Below are 22,067 nucleotides of genomic sequence, written 5' to 3'. Positions count from 1 at the left end.
AGTATTTGTTGGTGTTTTTCCTTTTTTAACTAAAAAAAAAAAAATAACTAAATGCTTTACAAGAAAAATAAAAGAATGTTATGTACAGGACATTCAATAAGTCATCAAGTACACAAGCGGGAAAGTGCAATTTAGTTCACATTTAAGCTCCTGTATTTCATTTTAATTTAAAGTCTTCAAAAAAAATGCGATTAGACTAAATGTGCATCTTCTGATGGTGCCTCCTGAGATGATAGTTTCGGGAAAAGCTCTTCCCGCACTGAGTGCATTTGAACATTCTCTGTCCCAAGTGAAGCATCTGGTGAGCTTTGAGACTCTGCGGTCGGCTGAAGCTTTTGCTGCATTCGGGGCAGCTGTACGGTCTCACCCCCGTGTGCTTTCTCTCGTGTCTCTTCAGATCTCCCGACTGCCGAAAGCTCTCCCCGCAGTGGGTGCACAGGTAGGGCTTCTCCCCGGTGTGAGTCCTGAGATGTACGTTGAGCTGACCGACGTACGAGAAGCTTTTGCTGCAGTGAGGGCAGCTGTACGGCTTCTCGCCCGTGTGGATGCGCTGGTGCTGTTTCAGACCGTAGTGGTTTGTGAAGCCCTTTCCGCAGTCGTTACACAAGTACAAAACCTTCACTTGCCTGAAGCATGTGTGAGATTTGAAAGCTTTGGCAGTCATACAGTTCATGCCACAGTGAGGACACGTATATTCTTTTTCCCCCTCTTGTTCCTCCAGCTGATCTGTTAGGCTGTCCGACTCGCAGTGTGAAAGATACTCGACGGGATGGTGCCTTTTAATGTGTTTAATAAGATAGCTCTTCATGGTGAAAGAGAACTGACAGAAGGAGCATGGGAAGAGCTCAGACGTGCAGTGATACTTCATACAAGCGTTACTCTTCTGATGCTGTTTAAGGTTACTAGGTGTAGTGAAGACCTTACCGCAGCGATCGCAGCTGTAAGATTTGGCCTCTACATGTACCATCTGCTCGTGCCTTTTCAGGAAACCAGACTTATTAAAGGTTGCTCCACACTGGCCACATCTGTGCTGCCTCAAAGTGCATTTATGTGCTTTGAGGTCATCTGGGTTTCCATATGTTTGTTTACAGCGATTGCAGCTGAACCATTTGTATTTTTTTAACTTCCCATTTCGGACAGAAGCCGCCTCTGGTTCAGCGGAGCTCCTCGCAGGCTGAGCAGGACTGGTAGCTCTTCGTTTAGGCGCAATGAGCTTAGTTATGGCAGAAACTCTGAATCTAGCTCCAAATCTCTGAGGCCTCTGAGAGGGAGGATTCTGGACCGATTCAACGCTTTCACCGTCAGGCATTACATCGTCTTCGTTATTTTCAGCTGTGCTCTCATCAGAGTGATGTTCATTTATGTGCTGCTGAAGGTCATCCACTGAGGAAAACGCCAGTGAACATTCGCCACAGCTGAAGGGCAATATGTCGGAGTCCTCTGGATCCTCATTTGTTTTTGTTTTACTCTGTTTCTGGTGACGCTGCAGGTGTCTGGTCAGGTCATTGTACTGACCGAAGCATTTCTGACAAACAGCGCAGACGTACGGACGTATCCTCTCATGGACAGTCACCTTATGCTTTTTGAGGGATGATTCCTTTGTGAAACTCTTACCACAATCTAAACAGTTTGACTGGAGTGTTTCTGACTCACCTGCACAAGACTCAGGAGCCTCAGTTGTATCCATAGCTTCTTGTTGGTTCTCATTTTCATTCATTTTTTCAGATACAACTGAATCTCCTGCCTTTAAAAGTTCTGACTCTGGCGTTACACTCTCTTTGTTGCTGAGGACTTGCTTCTGATTGGAAGCTTTTCCTACAGCCTGCTTCCTATGAACTAACTGATGTCTGATTAAGCCAGATGCCTGGCTAAAGCTTCGCCTGCAACATGGGCAGCAATAGGGGCGTTTGTTGGAGTGAACACAAAGCTTGTGCCTCCTAAGATGAGGTATTTGCTTGAATGTCTTTCCGCAATCGTCACATGTTTTAGATTCAAGAGGATCAACAGACAGTACCACCAGTGATCCTGCAGCACTGGAGGCATTATTTTCTCCATCAGCTACTTCAGCACTTTCAGGCTGCGTGTGAAAGTATTCTGTGTGTCGCTGGAGGAAGGCTTTGGTGGTGAAAGACAACTGACAGTGGGCGCACAGGAAGATCTGAGTTGTACCGGATACAGTACTCTCTGCATTTTAGGAGAAAAAGGCGAAAACATCAACAAAAAAACAAACAAACTATAAATCAAATTTTTAAATAACACAGTCAGGAAAATTTTACATGACTATGGCTCTTACAACGATCACTTTTATGGACTATTGAGACTAGCAAAGTCAGGGTACCTGTTGCATTCAACTTCAAATACCACATCTGGGCCCAAGGATCACTAAAGTGGGCATGAAGTTTGCTGCTGGGCCACACCAAGAGCTCATCTCCAGTATTTATGGTGCGACAGCAGTGAAAGAGGATGCTACCTTTGTACTGGACTGCCAACAGATTTGCCTCATCTCTATGACGGGCATGGTTGACATACCTGTGTCAGGAGGGAGGAAAAAAAAAACATTTTCTAATAATGTACAAGCTGTACAAACTGTGATTTATTTCATAGAATATAATTAAAAATTAATTTTGTAATTCAACAGGAAACAACAGAAAAGAATTCAATACCTCATCCAGTTTGAGTATGATTCTTTGGCAGCATCAATGTAGTCATAGTCATCCTTATCTTTGTAAATCTGCAGTAAATTGGAATATTGTCACAAAATACACACAAAGAACAAAATATGCATCAAGAGGTTTAAACTTGTTTTATTGTTTGGGTTTAATACATCCCAGCTCACCTCCCATGAGAAGTCACTTGCCATGGCAATCTCCCTTGTTGTCACTTCCCCCTCAAATGGTCCAAAATGCATTCCAGGAGACACTGCAGGCCCATAATTTAGGACCCCAATCCCTGCACTGGGAATACTAGATCTGCCTATCATCAGGCCAAAAGGCAGAGTCAGGAGGGCCCTCTGCATGACGCCCATGTTTGTTGGAAAATCGAGAATAAAAGATGGGCCATTAATGTTGTCAGGATCACTCTGGTCCTGGAAGAGAGTCAGGCACTCCTCGCAATCTATAAAAATGTAAAAACAAGGGAAAAAAAACGGAAAAAAGCTCATCTGGGGTAATTTTTACTGGACATACCACAGTGACAAATTATCAGTCAAATATTGTCATTATTATTATTAAATATTAGTAAATCTTTGAATGAATGTGTATACACTGCAAATATTTGTGTAGGTTAGGTCCTCATGGGGAAGACCACTGCTAAGTCATCCATCTAACACATTCTACAGTTCAGCTCTAGTTTACAAATGACAAAAATGTGTGGCTCAGAAAGACATGTACTGATCTACAGGTGTGTCCCTATTAAAATCTAAAGAAGATATAACCAGACAGAGAGGTAGGGTTAATGGGATAGAAAACTGAAATGTGTAAGTTTAAAGACTACTGAATAAGACCATAGCAAAACACTTTGACTTTCATTTAAGCGTATTATATTTACTTAGCAATGGTCCTGGAGTTGTGGTCAGAAGTTTTGACACACTTATCACGGGCCTGAATGTCAAGTTAATTTTTGACTTTTAACATTTCTTTGAATTATTCGATTTCCAGGGTGAAATGATTGTACAGCATACATCTTTAAAAAACAAGAATTGGGCGCACAAGTTTATTTTGGATTTTCTCTAATCCACAAAGGGTTAAAAGTATACATACAGGTTCAAATAAATCCCTACCCCCATTTGGTTAAATGCCCTGTAACATGCTCGGCCAGTCTCTTTTGGCAGCGATGGACAGGCTTGTGACATATTTCTGGCTGGATATTAGTTGTACCTAAACTGCAATAGCAAAAGAGTAAACATGGGGTTTGCTTACAAAAGCCATCGTCACCATCTGGGTTTTCTCCCTGCCCCACAGCGTCCAGTAACTTCTGTATTGGCGTGTCTGCTGGCTCTAAAACTGGCATCACAAGAGGAACAAAGAAACTATTTTAAAGGCTATATTACAGCACTGAATTCAATTCAATTTTTTCAATTCAATCTTTATTGGCAGACTACATGTCCATAAAAACAAGACAAGAAACACACACACACACAACTCCCCCCCCCCCCCCCCCCCACACACACACACAACACAAGGTATACCATTAAATATATATATGTATATAAATAAGTATATAAAGCATTTGTAAAAATATAAAACCATAATATACATAAAACACAATTACTTAAAATAAATCAATAAATACACAAACACTTTAACCAGTGCTTTCTGAGACTGGATGAGTAACGGGAACCACTCACTGTCGGATCTGTAAGTGCTAAAATTATACTGTTACTCGAACCATCCAGTCGTTCTCTAAAACTGAACATTAACTTTCTTAAAAGTGCTTTAAAAGTCCAGACACCCACAGCTACAAACATCTGACTGGCACTACCACTTCTAGGTATCCTGCAAAGGATTCTCATCGCATCATTATATGCAACATGCAGCTTCTGCATGCTACATTGTTTGTAGGATGACCACAAGGGGGCAGTATATAGCGGTGTGCAATACGCTTTAAACAAAGCCACTTTAACTGGAAGTGAACAAAAGCTGAATTTGCGTGCAATAGTATTTGCCTGCACATAGAGCTTACATCGTTGTCTGTATATGTCATCATCATCATTCATTTGCTCAGTAATAAAGTGACCGAGGTATTTCACCTTTTTATGAACTTCAAGAGTTTTTTGTGCCAGTTTAAACAAAGGGAAATTTAGCTGTTTATCCTGCTTGGTTCTACATATCAAAACAGCACTTTTAGCAGCATTGTACTCAATGTCATATTGCACACCATATTCAGTACAGACATTAAGAAGATCCTGTAACCCAGCACTGGATGTCAACGTTATTTGTAATGTCATTATAGTGTACCTGCAGGGGGGTTGTTTTCAATGGGAATGCACTCCTCAGTTACAACCACCTCCTCGGTTGTCTCAACCCACTCCACGCTGCTGCTTCTGTCCGTCATGAGTAAAAACTGTGGATAGCTGGTGGGAATGATCAGTCTTTACGGCAGTTGCTTACACAGGATGCATGCACACTGTCAAAAACATAGTAACATGAAGCTACAGCTAGCATTAGCTAACATTATCTCAGCACGTTAAACCTCTTTAGCCTTTAACATTACAGCTATAATACTAACACAGACAAAAAAAAAGGACCAGTGGCAAAGGTACTATCAAATCAGTCTCCGATAGCTAATAACGAAAATGTGGCTATCACAGCACAAAACATGACAAATGGCATTAATGCATGTGTAGTTAATAATATATAAAGAATAGAACTTTTGTACCAAGCTGACGTTCAACGGCTATATTTCTGGAGTTGTTTCGTAACTACCGTCCAAAACACGAAAGATTAAGCTGTTAGCGCATGACGCTTCACTAGAAACCACAACTAAAGTATCCGAACCCTAAGATACGGTCCCCCGGAAGAAAATAGACCACACTTTCAGAATAAGAGTAAACGTTTCCTTCTTTTTAAATAAAAGTGGCAACGTTTTTCAAATATGTGCTGTTCTTCTACTATCGCTTCCTTTTATCGTTTTCACATATCAGTAATATATAAGGCGAGCATCCATAAACAAAAGTACACATAATGGTCCAAAACTCGACCAAGCTTCACGCCGATAAATTGCTTTCTATCAGCCCCGCTAACAACGGCGCCGCTGGTGTAGTGGTATCATGCAAGATTCCCATTCTTGCGACCCGGGTTCGATTCCCGGGCGGCGCACGAGTATTTTTGTTTTCCTCTGAAAGAGACTGCAAAGCTCACCTCAAGATTAACCATTTCATGCCCTTAACATTTGACATTAACATTTGATCCTGAGCCATATTATGGAAGTTTGAATTATAGAGGCAGCTAGGTGATCTCAGGTGACCGAACCTGGTGCGAAAGGGCACGAGTGTGTATATAGTGTGTGTATACTGTAGACTATATTAAGAGTGAAAATACATTTTTTTAATTTTAGGTTCCCTCCTCCTTTTCTGTGGTATACCCCTCTGGGTTCTCTACATTTTTTTACACTACCTTTATTAATCTTTGAAGATGTATTTGACACTGTGAAAAACATCACAAGAGTTCAATACACTTGGACACTTTTTTGATTATGCTTATTTATTTCTGAATGTGTTTGTTTGGAAACAAACAAACAAACAAACAAACAAACAAACAAACAAACAAACAAACAAACAAACAAACAAACAAACAAACAAAACAAATAGAGGCAGGCAGCCTTTCACACGCAAATTAAAACCACCTTAACTTAATCACCTTATCCTAATCGCATGTATGTCTTTGGATGGTGAGAAACTCCACACAAAACCACCCAGCCACCGTCACTGTACCACCCTTGATTTAATTTGAGCTAATTTTCTTTATAAAGACACTTCATTTTATTATTAAACTAAAATATTTGCATTTTACAGAGTTTTATTTCATTTCTTATTTTTTTTACTTTGATTTCACATTATGTTTTCCTGTTGTTTTTTATATTCAAATTTAATTGAGCTTCTTTTCATGTTTAATCAAGCCATTTCCTTTGTCATATTACAATTCATTTTACTGAATAGTTATAATTTGTTTAACCAATTTTTGTTTTGAATGCTGTAAAACGGTAATTTGCCAACGTCTGGGATAAGAAAAGTACATTTTATCCTATTATTTTACCTTATGTTTCTGAAAGGAAAACAACCAACACAGCAGGAACAGCAATAAGAATAAGAATAAGAATAAGAATAAGAATCCAACACCTCTGTAAATCAGTCCAGGACACACTAAGCATTTAAATCTTAAAGGCCCTTGGATTTAGTGCCCACCTTATGTACCTAATAAACTGTCTCGCCTACAATCCCGCGCGAGCATCCATTCAGCTGCCGACACGCTGAACTTGTTGCATGGCAACCAGTTGAATTGTCACTGCATGTTTGTGTTCGTTGTGATGTTTAAAGACGAAAAAAATGTTGCCTGGCGCGGACGTGGTGAATGTAAAGGAAACTACTGAAAGCCTCGACATGAAGTCTGTTAATGCCTCGAAGTCTTTCAGCACCAAAAAAGCGGAGGGATGCGTCAGTATGTGCGGTATATGTCCGACCTGCGTCTTTGCCTCCAGTCCTCCGGGTTCCAGTCGGTGTCTGTGGAAGGTGTCGGATGAGTTCAAGAGGAGGTTCGCGCTGACGCTCCTTTTACGCTGCAGGAGCGTCCAAGTCCTCGAGAACATCCAAGGTGTGCTGCGTGGCGCGACGTCGTGGACGCTGCACACCTACGCTAGGTCAAGAAGCCCCATCACACCTCAGGAACACCCCTTACGCTTTTCCCACCAAGGTCATGATGGAAAACCCCTGGGAGTGAACGTGAAGGAAATCTGGAAGTGGTTCAGCAGCAGTCCGGACTGGGTCAAGTCAAGCTACGTTTGCCGTATTTTTTCACTGTGTGACTCCGAACTTTTACGGATGGTCGCCAACTTAACCAACGTGCTCCTGATCAGACAGAAAAGTGGATTCCTGGAGTTTAATGGTAAGATCTCAGGAGTGGGAAAGGACTTGGTTTCCACTGCACTGCAATTCCCGCTACGGACCACTAGAGGCCACCAACGACACATATACAGTTATAGAATATACACACACAATTATAGTAAAAGCAAATTCTTGTTCTATAAGCTTTGCGTTACAAGGGTTGTCTTCTCCCATAATGACTCCAGTGTTAGTCTCCATATAGTTATCATTTAGCTCAGGGTTACCTTACTTAACAGAAGTCTAATCACATCACTGCCATTTGGAGCCATTTAATAAACATTCCTCTACAAATATGCCATCTGGGCCAATTGGTGGGTTGGTCCAGCTAAGGTGAAGCACTGTGGAAACAAGCCATCTTCTTGGATCATATACTGATTTTATTTAATTCTGTTTTTATTGATGATTTAGATTTAGTTATTACATTTTATATGGATTTCAGATTATTGATATATTTACTTTATTAAACTGTAATTTCTATAGTATCAGATTTTACCTATTTATTTATTTTATTGTATTCAGATTAGCCCAATCCTGAAAAACTGTGTTTTATTTTATTGTGATATAACTAATTATTTTATTATGTTATATTTAATTTTGGGACACACCAACAAATTAATTTCCTAGTTTTTGGGATCTATAAGGTATGTCTTATCTTTTCAGTAAGTAACCACAATAACAATCATGACAATCAGGAGGAGTCTGAGGACCCTGCTCTAATGGTAGTGCCGGGATCCTCCAAGTCTGTGTCTGGGGTCAGCCGACACAGAGACTTCATAAGCTGCCTACCTGTTGATCTGTCCAAGAGGATATTAGGCAAGTCTTTGCATACTACTGTACTACTGCAGCCTGAATTTGTGAAGTGTGCCGATATGTCCTTAAAGTAAAAATTTCAATGTCACTTATGTCTGCATTTACTAAATATACAGTAAATGTTAAATTGAAAAGGTGCAATGCCGTATGTGTGTTTTGTAGGAATGTTAGGTGAGCATACTTTGATTCATTGCACGGCAGTTTGTCAATACTGGGAGCTACTTGCAAAGGAAACCATGGAGGAAATGAAATTCAGAAGAAATTTTCAGGGCCAAATTATTCCCATGATAGAGGTTGAGATTTTTTTTTCACATTAAATTATATAAATATTTATAGTGGTTTTAATTAATGAAAATACTTAAAAAAAAATCAGACTTCTTTAGAATAATTTAAAAAAATCTGATCAGTGCTAATCTTTTTTTTTCTGTTACAGGGGTGCAGCAGTGTTAATTTTGTGAGTCCTACTTATGCAAACATTGTTGAAATCCCTGTACCAGTAAAGGATGACAAGGAAGAAGATATTTATTCTACTGTCCACAAGGTTTCACAGAGTCGTACCATCTACACAGTAAACATCAGCTTTTGGAATCAGCCGGAATATTCAACACAGTGATTGTGTGTTTATTCGATTGGTTCTGCAGCTCAAGCCATTTAACTCCGCTTATGCAAACATCAGAACCACAGCAGTGCAAATGGAAGAGCGAAATGTTTACTGCGGTGCATATTTTACCAAAGTGCTGCTGGACAAGTGAGTGTTGATTTCCCTGTATTTTATTTTATTATATTTTTCATAGTGCCCAAATAAACTCTGAAAACAGGAATGAGAAAACGTTTCTACTGGTACAGCTGATGTGATTCAGAGGTGTGCACTTATGTGTTTTTGCAGCGAAGATCCTTATCGGGTGTTGGACTATAGAGGAGGACTGCTGCTGGCCACCGGCTCAAAGGACCGTTTGGTGCGTCTGTTTTATGTGTCATCAGAAACAGAAGACGTGTCGGTGCTGAAAGGACACGTTGGAAGCATTCGGGCAGTGCTGCTCTGTGAGGACAGAGATCTGCTGATAACCGCGAGCTTTGACACAAGTATCAGGTGAAAAATCATCTAATTTATGAGTAGAATTCTGTGAGTAGGTAATAATTGATTATGCAGAAGATGCTGACGACAATGCATTTGCATGAATGAATCTGATTTAATTGATTGTGTTTTGAAGTTTTCCTGTCATCACACTTTCAGGTGTTGGAACTTGAAGACAGACCGGTGTGACATGGCGCTGTACGGTCACACTGGCACCGTCAACTGTCTGGATGCTGATGCTGATAAACTTGTCTCAGGAGCTAAAGACTGTGCAGTTAAAGGTAAGCGGCCACTGATCGGTATACACCATCTTTACATGAGCTCACATTTACATGAGTAAATATAACCACACGTTGTCTTTAATAGAAAAAACAAAAAACACACTTATCACATATTTTCATTTTCCTGTTGAGAAATTGTCTTTTCTAAGAAGCAATTCATATGTCTTATCTTAATCAGTGAGTTTCTTTTAGGTATTTTGGATAAACCCAAATGCAAACCAACCATTTAAGACATACCTGCACTCATATTTGTGGAGAAAAGATTATATGTCATCTAAAATACTGTCAGTGTTTCTTTTAATTATACCCATCTTCAACTGGACAATAATGCAGCATCTAAGCTGCTAGCCAGCGCTGGCATGTCACTCTCATTCTCGCTCTCCTTTACGAGTTTCCAGTGAATTTCAGTCCATTTTAAATTTTTATTTATAACATATCAAACCTTCCACGGCTGGGCTGCTGTGTACATAGCAGAGCTACTGAGACCTTAAAACAGCAGTGGATCAGCTGATCAGGGTCTGTGAGCTGCGGTTTCTTTTAAAGAACTGCTGAAAACAGTTTTTATAGGTTAGCTTTTCCTGAATCTTTCTCCCATTATTTTTATCGTTTACATCTGTCCTGTGAATGGAAATGTGTGTATTGAAATCAGTGTAATGTATGTATAGTGTCATGTTTTTACCCTCAGAAAAAAAACTTCCTGTTAACATTTTCATATGTAAGCAAGCTGAAATGAACCATTGCTTTGCCAGTGTGGTGTCTGCAGACCGGGAAGCCTTTTAATGGTTTTAATTTCAAGCACCCCAGTCCTGTCCTATGTGTAAAGGTCAGCAAAACTACTATCTACAGCAGCTGTAAACAGGGCCTTGTTAAAATATGGGACATGGAAAATGCAGCACTCCTCCGGGTGAGAAACATTTGTGGAAAATCAAATACAGAACACTTCGTGTTGTCTGAAGCTGATGAAACATTTCCGTTTTTCCATATGTTGTTCATGAATGTCCCATCTTCCACAAGACAATTGATGCCCACAGGAGTGCAGTGAAGTGCCTGTTCCTTGACGACTGGCACCTTCTATCTGGAGACTGCACTGGCAATGTCATGGTGTGGAGCATCAACCATAATGTTGAGGAGTGTCTTATAACATTCAGCCACCAAAAGTAAGCATGTAACCTCTGAAGCTGCCATGTAGAACAATTTAAATGGGATCTTACTAGGAATACAGGATCTTCTGATTGTTCTGCAGGGAGGTAAAATCTCTTACGCTGCTCTACCTTCGTGTTATTACTGGCTGTGTGGACGGAAAGATTCGCATATTTAATTTCCTCACTGGTGATTGTTTAAGAGAGATCACAGCAGAGACCGGAACAGGTCGTCTCCTGTCCCTGCACTTCCTTGACCAAAGGTGAGTCGGATGACTCGCATGAGCTTGATTATTTTTTTCTTATTACACAATTTTTCTTAGTGCGATCTCTAGCTTGACGTTATACTTTGTCTCACTAATGTTCCTTAGTATATTAGTGAACACGATATACAGCGTGAAGCTCTTCCAGTTTGCCAAAGTGTTCTGGGATTATGCCAGTTCCTCACGGGGAGACCACTGTGATGTGATGCCACAGGATAGTTTGGTTTCTGAGAAATCTGCAGCTTCTCTCAGAAAGTTTCCTCTTTCCGCTCCTGCGGGAGATCACGTGGCACAGTTGCCTTCAACCACCCAAAAGATTCACAGCCATGACTGTATGAAGCCAGAGAGAGGTGAGCGGCTTCACCGGACCCACATCCTGTCCTCCCCCATTAAATGCCAAATACAACGTAAGCATGCTCAAGGTGGAAGAAAAAATATACTTTAAAATTAGTTGATTTGTGTTGTAAGTGGATTTTTTTTCTTCACAGCCAGAGTGTGCAGTGAGATTGCTAAACAGTCAGTGAAGCTTAGCGAGAAGGCTGCAACTGAACGGATAAAGAAGAGAGGCCTTCATCATCCTCTGACACGGGACTGCATCCACCTCCGGGTTAACACTATCCTGAGGTCTCAGTGCACGGAAGAAGTCAGCATCAACATGGAGAGCAAGGCTAGACTGAGAGATTTGTGGGGTCCTCACACAGCTAAGGCTTCTCTGCACTCATCTCCAAAACAGAGCATGCACATGTGCTCACTGCAGGAAACGCATGATGGTCATCCCAGCAGGGCCAAGACCTGTGTCCCAGTTGTGAAACGAACTATCACTGAACATATGACAAACAAACCACAAGGCAGACAGGTTTCCACTGCCCCTAGGGACACAAAAAGAACCCTATAGTCTTTACACACTCAGGCCAATCAAAAGGTGGCCATAGACTTATCAATACATCTTCATAAGATTACAAATAAATCCAAAATGTTACATAAAAACTAGGATTAACTCTTTAAGTGGAAAGGATTCGGACTGCTCAGTGACACTGGTGGAAGCAAAGAGGGAGGTCACACAAAGCACTGACCAAAAACTGTCCAAGAGGCATACATTACAAAATGTGCATCAATAAATGTTGAGCACTGCACAATGCATGCTTTGCAGATTTGTTTATCCAATGAACCTTACCTTGAAATATGTTGTTTCATTAAAATTCCACTAGAGGTCAGTATTGTATCATGTGATAGGTGGTTGAACAGTGACAAAGGCGTATGGTTCTGCAGTATGCTTGAGTTTTTTGTAACAATTACATTTATCATCACTTTAACTTTCTTAAATAATTACATTTTGTTTCCTTTAGAAAATTTTCAGTTTTTGCATACTTTTTATGAAGGTTGAGTTAATGAGAAGAGGGATTATTTCTAAGTTTAATTTGGTTTTGTACTTAGACTGTGTCAAAAATGTAGACGTTTTAATAGTAGTTTAGTTTTTACAAGGAATAGAAACCAGTGAAACTATGAAATTCTCAGATTCCAGCAGCTTATTATACTTTCACCTGTCACTCACATCACCACTGGCCATTTTAGTTTATCTGTCTCAAAAAGAATAAATAAATAAAATTAAGCAACATATCTTTGTAGTCTTTTGAAGCACTACAGAAGCTACAGAGGTAAACCAGCTGAGTGAGCTGGGTTTGTCCTATCCAGAGAGACCTTTCACCCTGCCACCTGCCCTCTAGGCCATGGTGCCTCGAGGGCATCATTGGAAGTCACGAGGGCTGAAGATCAGGGAGAGAAGGCCCTCTGGTTTAAGAGCAGCGGCACAACAGCTGGGCACCTTTGAATAACAAAGGGGTTATGAGGAGAACGGTCTTAGTAACACTTTGGGGAATCTCTTCTTTCATGAGCGCACTGCAGATAATTTGATTTGGTCTGCAGAGAACTGGGGAGAATGGCGCTCCCTTCGTTTTTCCTGCTGCGCTTAACCGAACCCCCACAAGCTGAGTTTAGGTTCATCAGGCAGCACAACCCCCCTTTTGTTTCATCAGGTACGGAGCCTCTTGTTGAGGAGTGTCAGAGCTGTAGGGGTGGATAACAAGCATAAAATCAAAACAAAGTTAGAAAAGAGAAAAGTCTTCATGTAGGAATGCTCCCAGACCTTTGAGCTAGCCCTAGAGTTTGCTTGGGGAGAGGAGGGCACAGGTTTATTTATGCACGAGGAGAAGAGGGAAAGAAATGACATGTAAGACGCTCAAAGTTAAAAGAAAAAAAAAAAAGGTTGGAAGGGTTGGAAGTGGGGGAGAAGGCAACAAAAGGCAATTCAGTGTGCCCCAGCTGACATCAGTCTACATGGATCTGCATCTCCAAAGGTGCATATTTGCATCATAGTTCATTTGTCAAATAAATTTTTCAAATGTTGTCATGCTGTGTCAGCGGCAGGTTTGAGCTTCCAACTTCATCTTGAATAGTACCATCTTTGCAGGCCAAGTCAGTCATGGTACAGAATGTGATTAAGAAAATAACAATCTGCTTTACTTTTGTATTTGCATGTAACTCAGACGGGTGGCTGCCTTGCCCCGGAGCCAGTCAGATATCGCTGCGTTACTAAGTCTAGCAATATGGGCATCAGATGCAAAAGCTCAATGAATATGCAAATCACGTCATTCTCATGGGGAACTGAGTCATGATGAAAATGGTTTCCAAGTGACATACAACCATGTACTGCTGAATCTAAAGAAAAAAAAAGGAAGAAAAGAAAAGTTGTTGGAGAATGAAATTTGGGGTTAAACAAGGATCTTTATGAATAAGTTCAAGTTCCAACAGAGTAGTGACATCAACACATGGGAGCGATGACAAGTGCCTTTGTCTCAGGACAGCTTTAAATGCCAGGCCACACGGCCAGCACTCTTTCCAACCGTCCCCTGTTAGCATCCAACAAAGCCAGGCTGGAAACAAGATCCATATGCCTTTCTGACCTCATTTGCAGATAGAGATCATAAGCGAAAGGGAATACAGCCACAGTGAAGGGAGGCAATTAACAGGAACACCATTACTGAGATATGGGACTGATTAACAGCCGCATCCAGCCAAGCCAAATAGATAAGAGGGAATCTGATTGCTCATTGACTGCTTCTCTGCGGTGCCTCCTCAGTAAGCAGGTTCTTGTTTTCTGGATGTTGGAACATGCGGATATCAAGGCCCCCTTGATTGAGCCAAAAGAGAGTAGGGTGAAACCGCTGTGACCGCACATCAGGAAGATGATCAAAGAGGCTACTGCTGGCTTCTGGCTTCTCATATACAAGGCTAAACCCCAACAGATGATTGTGCAAAGTTGTTACTCACAGAGGGCTCAGTGCTAACACATGTCGTAGTGCAGTGATATGAGCGACACCTCATGTACCGGTCACTCCATTTAAACGGTCATTATACAGTTGGACTGTAAAAGACGCAGATACTTTTTTCCCCACTCCTCGCTCTAAATTTTTTGTGTGTCTAATTAAGTTGAAACGTTTTTGTTTCCCATTTATGAATTGACTGATTGTCCTCCGAGACCATCTGCTGTTATAACGTGACATCTGTAATGTATTGTGATAATTGCAAAGAGATTATTTTACCTCTGCAAGTTCTACTTTATACTAAAGACAAATGCAAAACAAACAGAAACAGCTTTAATTAAACACACTACTGCTTTAACAGCAGAGGCTATAGCATGTATTACGTTTACTAGTATTTTAAGGTACCACTGATTTATGGCGCTCGTCCTCTGGGGGGCCAACTGTCTCCATTTATAGAAATCTTCAAGCCTGTGTGTGTCAGCCAGTCAATTTGTGTGTTTTTAACTGACTCTCAGTCTCTGGTAAGGTGGTTTGTGTTAACTTAAGGAACTGATGAGAGACATCTTTAAATTACTGCAAGCTTCATGTGTATATTAGTGTAAATAGCCTCTGCAACCACTGAATAGGATTCCCAGCCCACTTCTATGTGGGCTTACATTGCATGTCAGCGCGATTGCGTTTCAGTACACGGTTATTAAACCAAAGTGAAAGGTGTCTTGAATTGACCTGCGATCTCAATGGCCCTCAGTCTTCACAGAGCTGTTCCAGACACTTGTAGGCGACAGTGTTAAGTGTCATAATTTCACTATTTTCTCAGACATAAATGCAGAGACGTAAAAGTCAAAGGTCAACTGCATAAAACTTCTCTATTTAGAGGTCAGTAGACGCAATATTGTCTGGGGAGAGGGGGTGGAGTGGCACCTTGGAACAAGAAATCAATTCACAGAGGAAGAGTTTAGGAAAAATGGCATCTGGGTCTACTTCCTGCCACAAGACGAATAGAAAATTAATTGTAACACAGACTACAAAGGTCTTCATGCACCACAGAAGAAGAATAATACACTTAAGTGAGCCCAGAGCTGCAGTGGAGGATTAGAGGTCTTGTGCTGGATGCAGTTCTGCTTCAGTGAGTACGTGAGTGGTGGCTGGTTGCAATACCAACTGTTTCTATTTACAGCTCAAATTTTTTAAACCAGCGGTCCCCAACCTTTTTTGCGCCACGGACCAGTTTATGCCCGACAATATTTTCACGGACCGGCCTTTAAGGTGTCGCTGATAAATACAACAAAATAAAACTAGTACCGAAAAAAGAAGATTTATTCATAACACATGTGAAAAGACCCAGGAAAACAGAGTTAACGATAAAAATGACAACAAAAGAATGCCGAAAACCGATAAAAACCCAGAAAACCATACATTTTCACACCTGAGCCTCAACTCTCGCGGCTTGGTACCAAACGACTCACGGACCGGTACCGGTCCGAGGCCCGGGGGTTGGGGACCGCTGTTTTAAACCACACTGACAGCGGCAGAAAGTTTGGGATGGCTGATGGACATCTATATCAGTGCTTCATCTTCATAGTTCAACTTCAAAGCCTGACAAACAATTAGCCACTTGGTCATGTCAAGTACAGATGTTTTCTCTCCAACAGAGACAGGGCTCTCACTGTTACGGTACCTGATAAGAAAAGGCCCCCAGCAGTGTAGTGAGAGCACACTTTTAGGGGAGCCTTTATTGGTGGATTTTGATTCTGAAATGGAAAATCTGATGGATGGGGCTCTTCTATAGGAGGTTGTTTCACAGCAACACATTTCTAACTCACGTTAGCAGCAAGATAAATTGCCACAATACTGAAGCAGTTCAGGAAACCTGTAAAATAATCCCTGATGATTGGTCCTGCAGTTAAATACACTTCCTATAACCCAGCAAAAAACAGTCACAACAAATACCATTTTCCAGACACGATAACTCGACTGTTGTTTGTACAGTAAATACTCTCTGGGCTTCTCACTCTCTCCTCGTTTGACCCTGGCCTAGGAAGAGCCATTTTTGGAGCTGAGGAGAAGCAATGGGTGTTCTAGTTTAGACACTTCACAGCTCAGCGGGTGCCTTAGCATGTTGATACAAGTGTTGGAAAATGACACGCAGGGCAGTTGATTCATGCATTTGTGTTTTTTACTAAGTTGTCATGCGTGGTATTATTTTTTAAAAGACATGGGGATAAAACTGACCCATATTAGCAGCAGATGTTTTGGGTCATCGAGTGTGTATTATGTGTTTTTCCCAGAGGTTCGTGGTGAGAGGCGTACCATGGCCACCAGAGGGGTAGTTGTTTGATAAAAGAAGAGCTTTTGCAACTTGATGGCAGGTGAGCTTTTGACTTGAAAGGAGCGAGTTAAACTCTTAGACCAGTCAGGATAATCTTGAGGGGTAGAGGTGAAAGACTAAAAAGGCTGTTTTATCAACAACTGTCACGCTGCATGCTAACACTGGTGTTTGAAACACACTGCAGACCCCAAGTCAAAACATCAAGCATAATTTTGTTTGAGAAAATGAGTGTAGGTTTGACTTATGTTTGCTGGCAGAGTCATTGCACCCATAAGACAAACACCAAGCCTTTGTGTAGATGGCACTGTGCCAGAAATAGACATATTGGGATTTTTTCCTTATCACTTCTTGCTAAAAGATAATGAGAAGGTTAATCCTAGTTCCATGTCCATGTAATGGCAAACCGCTTGAAAAAACTGCTGCTTATTTGCTTTGCTTGAAAATGCTTACTTGCAATACTGTATAAATACATGCATGAGAGTTCTTCCTAAGAATTTTTTTTCATTAAATCCGCAAGTATTCTTTTGCCATTTTTCCTTTCTCTCTACCCGGTGCAATATGTATTTTTGCCTCGACTTTTCTCTCAGATGACTAATGATGATTTCCAAAAGTATTCACTCACCCATCCAGATAATTCAGTTCAGGTATTCCAATCGCCTCCATGGCCTCAGGTGTATAAAATGAACTAGGTATGTAGACTTCTACAAACACTTGTGAAAGACTGGGTTGTGGTGGCAGCAGATGGTGAAGTGCATAGTGTGTAGAGGCCGCCTACTCAGACACTTTGGATAATTTAATGCTTCTGGTTTGTGGGAATAGTTTGGGGATGGCCCATTCCTTTTCCAAGATGATTGTGCACCACTACACAAAGCAAGGTTCATAAAGACGTGGATGAGCGAGTTTGGTGTTGAAGAACTTGACTGACCTGCACAGAGTCCTGACCTCAACCTGATAAAACACCTTTGGGAAGAATTAGAACAGAGACTGCAAGCCAGGCTTTCCCATATTAAACCCTATTTGTTTGTGTTTATTTGTGTGTTGTTCATTATTGTGTAGTATTCATTGATGAGTGAATAGTTTTGACAGCATCGTGTATTTTCTCCCTTTAGCCACTAATGTATCTATCTGTAGGCTCACTTTTTTACCGTGTCTGGTTAGACAGTATACAATGACAGTGAAAAGCCAAAGGTAGGTAGGTAGGTAGGTGTGTGTGTGTGTGTGTGTGTGTGTGTGTGTGTGTGTGTGTGTGTGTGTGTGTGTGTGTGTGTGTGTGTGTGTGTGTGTGTGTGTGTGTGTGTGTGTATATATATATATAGTAAAAACATGTTTAAAAAGAAAAATGCCAAAAGAAAAGAGAGAAAGCAGAGTGGCAGGGAACTCAGGTGATACAGCTGGCTTCAGTGCAAGGCAGGCTGGAGTCGGTCTGAACATAAATTACAGGAATACAAAAGCCAGAATAAATGAATTAGCAAGACCGAAAGACCAAAACTGGAAGATATTCTATGAGTCTTACGGTTCTACATTTAACTGAAACTCACTATAAAATTCAGCAAAGCTAAAGAGGGCTTATAAATCAAAATACCATATATATGTCTTCAGACAGAAGGTTATAACCCTAAGTATTTTAAGACTTCTTCTAAGACTTCTAAGACTTTATATACTTATTAAAACTATTAATAAATCCAGGCCACCTCATTTCTTTTGAGCCAAAGATGTCTCAGTGCCCTGTTGAAATAACTCAACCAATCTATCATTTCCAAATTTTTCCATATGAAAATGAACCTTTTTTTTGGTGCCAGCAGTGAGTGAGATGCTGCTAAGCATTAAGACAGGTCTCTTGTCTCTTGTCATATTTCGATTCATCGAATGCCGCAGCCTCTCGCCCTGCCCTCCCCCAGTCTACAGCTGTTAAAACACCCCACATTATTCCCATAATTGTTTCAGTGTGTGGGCCGTTATTTTAACGTGCCAAGCTGGATGAGTCGGGAATCGAAAACCGTTGTCCCATGTGAGGCAAGTGGTTTTTTGACTACTGACATTCCTTAGTGTATAAAACAAAATACAGCTTCATATAGACAGACGCAAAGTAAAACGCATTACAAGTCACCCAGAAACATTCATGCCTGGGTCTGCCATGTTTAACATTTCTGTAATATTTTTTCCTTCCAATTGCAGCAAGACTAACTGTGACACATCTGTTTGGCGAAGACTCACATGTCTGATTTGCATTTTTTAAAGTCTGGAATTGATATGGAGGAGTAAAAATGAAGCGAACACAGACAACTTTTCTCAGAAATAATGGCGACTTTATGGACTGATATGAATTAACAAGTTCTCCAAGATACACATGTGTTTCTCAAGTATTTCCTTTTGGCTATAATAAGAGGTTTTTTAGTGACTCACAATTTAAAGTTTCAAATTTTTCCAACATTTGGCAGAAGTAAGGAGCCAAAGGAGTTTCTTGTCCAGTTTTGAGTTCTTTTTCTCCTTCATTTGTGTTCACTACGTAACTTTATTGCTAATTAATCATTTTTTCTTACCCCTTTTAAAAGGTGTTTATGTTTCTTAACCACTAAATAAGATTTAGCGATTTAACCAGAAATTTCTTGGCCATTGCTTTCAAATCCGTCTGCCAGTAATTTTTCTTCATTGGAGCACAATGGCTTTATGGTCTTGGCCGCTTTCTCACTACGTTGGTGTTTTATGTAACCTCCCCTCTGTAGACGTTTAATAATTACAATCCCCCTTTTCTTTCAACATCTGTTAACAGCTGCAAGAAAATTAATTTGAAGCCAAAGCTGGAGACAAAAAAAGAGATAAAACATGACTACAGAATCACAAGAAGCCTCTCGTGAGCAGCACAAGCCTGAAGGTTTATAGTTCTCACTCAGAAAATCTCTATAAGGTGAGATAAAGAATGTAACTGATCCTTATGCAGCTGCAGCTTTTAACAGTTACGAGTGTGTAAAAGGTGCTCTGTGGAGGCGTTCGAGTTAGTGTGGTGTTTTTCGTCAACGATAAAAGCATGAAGTAAGAATGACATAGCCGGGGTTGTCTTTCCTACACAAGCTGCGCACAAAAGCTCACATTTTGCAGGGGATAATGAGTGTCTGTTGGCTTGGACTGCCATCTAGTTACAACTCCTCTCAGGGACTGTGAAAAAGCTAAATTTCATGTTTAGTGGTTGCAATGGAACGCAAGCTGGTTTATGATATGGCCCTGTTATGCTCACCCAATATCTAAACAACATGTTGAAGGTTGCACAGAGTTATAGAGAGAGCAGAAATTAAGGTTACACAAGGAACGAAGGATATCAGAAGCAATCTTTTGGCCGATGACATAAAAGCAGAGTCCATGACAATTTTAGTAAGCTGTTTCCAAAGACCAAGCCACTGCATGTGTACACAAAGGAAACCTGATACCTGATGTGATAAGTTGGAAATGTCAGACCACACTTTTCTTCTTGCAAGTGTCTACGTTTGTATTCACAGTGTACTGATGTGGCTACATCAAAAGACGTCTTTACTGCAAGTCTGAAGCCGAGGCTTAGTCTGTTGAATGCAGTTCATGTGTTTTGAATAAACTGGCTTTACTTAAACCTCTCTGCCAGAGAGGCAGAGAAAATGAGCTGCCAGGGTCAATGCATTCCACAGTGATTTTACAGTATGAAAATGTTTGGAATCCAAGGAAAAAAAAAAAAAAAAAAATCACATCCAGAGATTTATTTCACACTTGCAACAATAAACACTTGAGTCCAAACTGCCAAAATTCCAAAGATACATAATTTTGAGCTTAAATTTCATTTTCGATATAATTCCAAATAAAAAATTATATATTTGAGATAAAGAAACAAAGCAGAAAAACATAAGAAAATATTGCCATTCCAGTGGTTTGACTTGGAAACGTCAGCTCTACTTTCATAGTTTCGAGATTGTGATGGTCCATTGATGGTTGGACTTTGTGGCTTTTCCCCCCACGCTTGAATTTACCAATAAATGGGGAAATAATTGTTGTATTATCTCGCTAACAATGACTTTAAGATAATGTGGGAGAAAGCAGCTATAAACAGCAACAGTAGGGAAAAAATTGTCATACAAAACAGGTCTGCATGTCTATTTAGCACAAAATTTGATATAATAGAATATATAAAAAAAACTCTGTAAACTGTACATGAAATCTGGAAAGTGCTGTTTAAATGTGAGGCTCATTCTGCTTAGACTGAACTTAAAGCTCAGCTAAATGTTATGGAGCTGGCAGTCTGGCTACAAATGTTATGCTTGCCCCTATAGATCTCTTGAGAAATTCTTACAGTTTAATATTCTCTATACGTGCATGTTTCGCACACTTTGTTATGACTTATTGTTTAGTAACCACTGATATTCTTGCAAAAGAGATTTTTAATGTATAACTAATAGGTTAAATAAACCAAAAATAATATGAAATGGCATCAGTGTTTGTTTGCACACTGTAATTACACAATGTGGCCATCAGAAAACAAATGGAGATGATTTTTGCATCATAATTAAGTGATTATTTTGAGATGAATTGGTTGAAATATTGCTGCGGTGACAACCTAATGATCACTTGCTTGCAAAAAGACAATACATTCTTCAAAACAGAGAGCACACACAGCCTCTTTTGTTCAGGACGTGAGATGCTGAAGCAGAATATTTCATGAATATTTACACTTAGAAGCTGTATCTAAAATTTGGAAAAGTTTTGCCATCCACAAACAAATCCCTGAGTACTTTTTGAGTCCTTACATAAGAAATTATGTTATAGTGGGGTTTGCATTTTAAGAGACACAACAAACACTGCTGCAGTGCAAGTCAAACAAAATACATTTCTGCATAACTACTACGTCACATCTGATTAATATTAAACATTTCACCAGTAGGCCAGCACACGCACAAATGTACACACACTCACAGTACACAGTACATGGCACAGCATCGCTGATGGTCCTGCTTTTTATTAATCTGAAACGAAACCCAACCTCAAAGGGCAACAATGGGACGTGGTGGAGACTAATGTTTTGAAAAAGGGGTGAGTCACACTAAAATCCATCGGAACTGCTTTCCATGGCTAATTAAAATAAACCAGTGGCCTGCAATCATGGAGCCAGTTGGCATAGGCCGTATAAACACCCTGCTGCCTTAAAAAGGGAACCCGTGATTCTTAGGGCCAAAACAGTGGAAGACTTCCAAGACGGGTTAGACTGAAAGTGCTGGGCTGGACGATGACTCAAAAGCC

The 22,067-nt window shown here is 40.4% G+C and overlaps 2 protein-coding genes and 1 non-coding gene across 4 annotated transcripts; 2 read left to right on the top strand and 1 right to left on the bottom strand.

The window, feature by feature from the left end:
- Nucleotides 1-14: 14 nt before the first annotated feature.
- Nucleotides 15-5,515, bottom strand: LOC146663935 (histone-lysine N-methyltransferase PRDM9-like). Of its 2 annotated transcripts, none has more exons than XM_085416895.1 (7): nt 5,377-5,515; nt 4,956-5,071; nt 3,918-4,001; nt 2,837-3,114; nt 2,664-2,731; nt 2,339-2,529; nt 15-2,184 (listed from the first exon to the last, which is right to left on the bottom strand). In XM_085416895.1, the coding sequence occupies exons 2-7, from the start codon at nt 5,050-5,052 to the stop codon at nt 197-199; spliced, it is 2,706 nt and encodes a 901-aa protein (XP_085273021.1). In that variant the 5' UTR covers nt 5,053-5,071; nt 5,377-5,515; the 3' UTR covers nt 15-196. The 2 variants fall into 2 exon arrangements, with proteins under 2 accessions (XP_085273021.1, XP_085273022.1); XM_085416896.1 differs by having other exon boundaries at nt 4,956-5,124; nt 5,377-5,508.
- Nucleotides 5,516-5,745: 230 nt separating this feature from the next.
- On the top strand, nt 5,746-5,816 carry trnag-ccc (transfer RNA glycine (anticodon CCC)). The gene has a single exon. It is a non-coding gene; the product is annotated as a tRNA-Gly (tRNA).
- Nucleotides 5,817-7,017: 1,201 nt separating this feature from the next.
- fbxw10 (F-box and WD repeat domain containing 10) lies at nt 7,018-12,466 on the top strand. The gene is made up of 12 exons (XM_085415345.1): nt 7,018-7,598; nt 8,258-8,410; nt 8,570-8,700; nt 8,841-8,948; nt 9,049-9,155; nt 9,294-9,497; nt 9,642-9,763; nt 10,513-10,667; nt 10,778-10,920; nt 11,007-11,165; nt 11,274-11,572; nt 11,654-12,466. Exons 1-12 carry the CDS (start codon nt 7,043-7,045, stop codon nt 12,058-12,060), a joined length of 2,544 nt encoding a protein of 847 aa, XP_085271471.1. The 5' UTR covers nt 7,018-7,042; the 3' UTR covers nt 12,061-12,466.
- The last annotated feature ends 9,601 nt before the right edge of the window (nt 12,467-22,067 follow it).

The sequence above is a fragment of the Rhamphochromis longiceps genome, linkage group LG8 (genome assembly GCF_057381845.1).
Source record: "Rhamphochromis longiceps isolate RC_006_pf linkage group LG8, R_longiceps_female_GT1.1, whole genome shotgun sequence".
Classification (NCBI taxonomy): domain Eukaryota; kingdom Metazoa; phylum Chordata; class Actinopteri; order Cichliformes; family Cichlidae; genus Rhamphochromis; species Rhamphochromis longiceps.
Note: the sequence above shows the minus strand (reverse complement) of the source record. Positions and strands in the feature narration are given on the sequence as shown.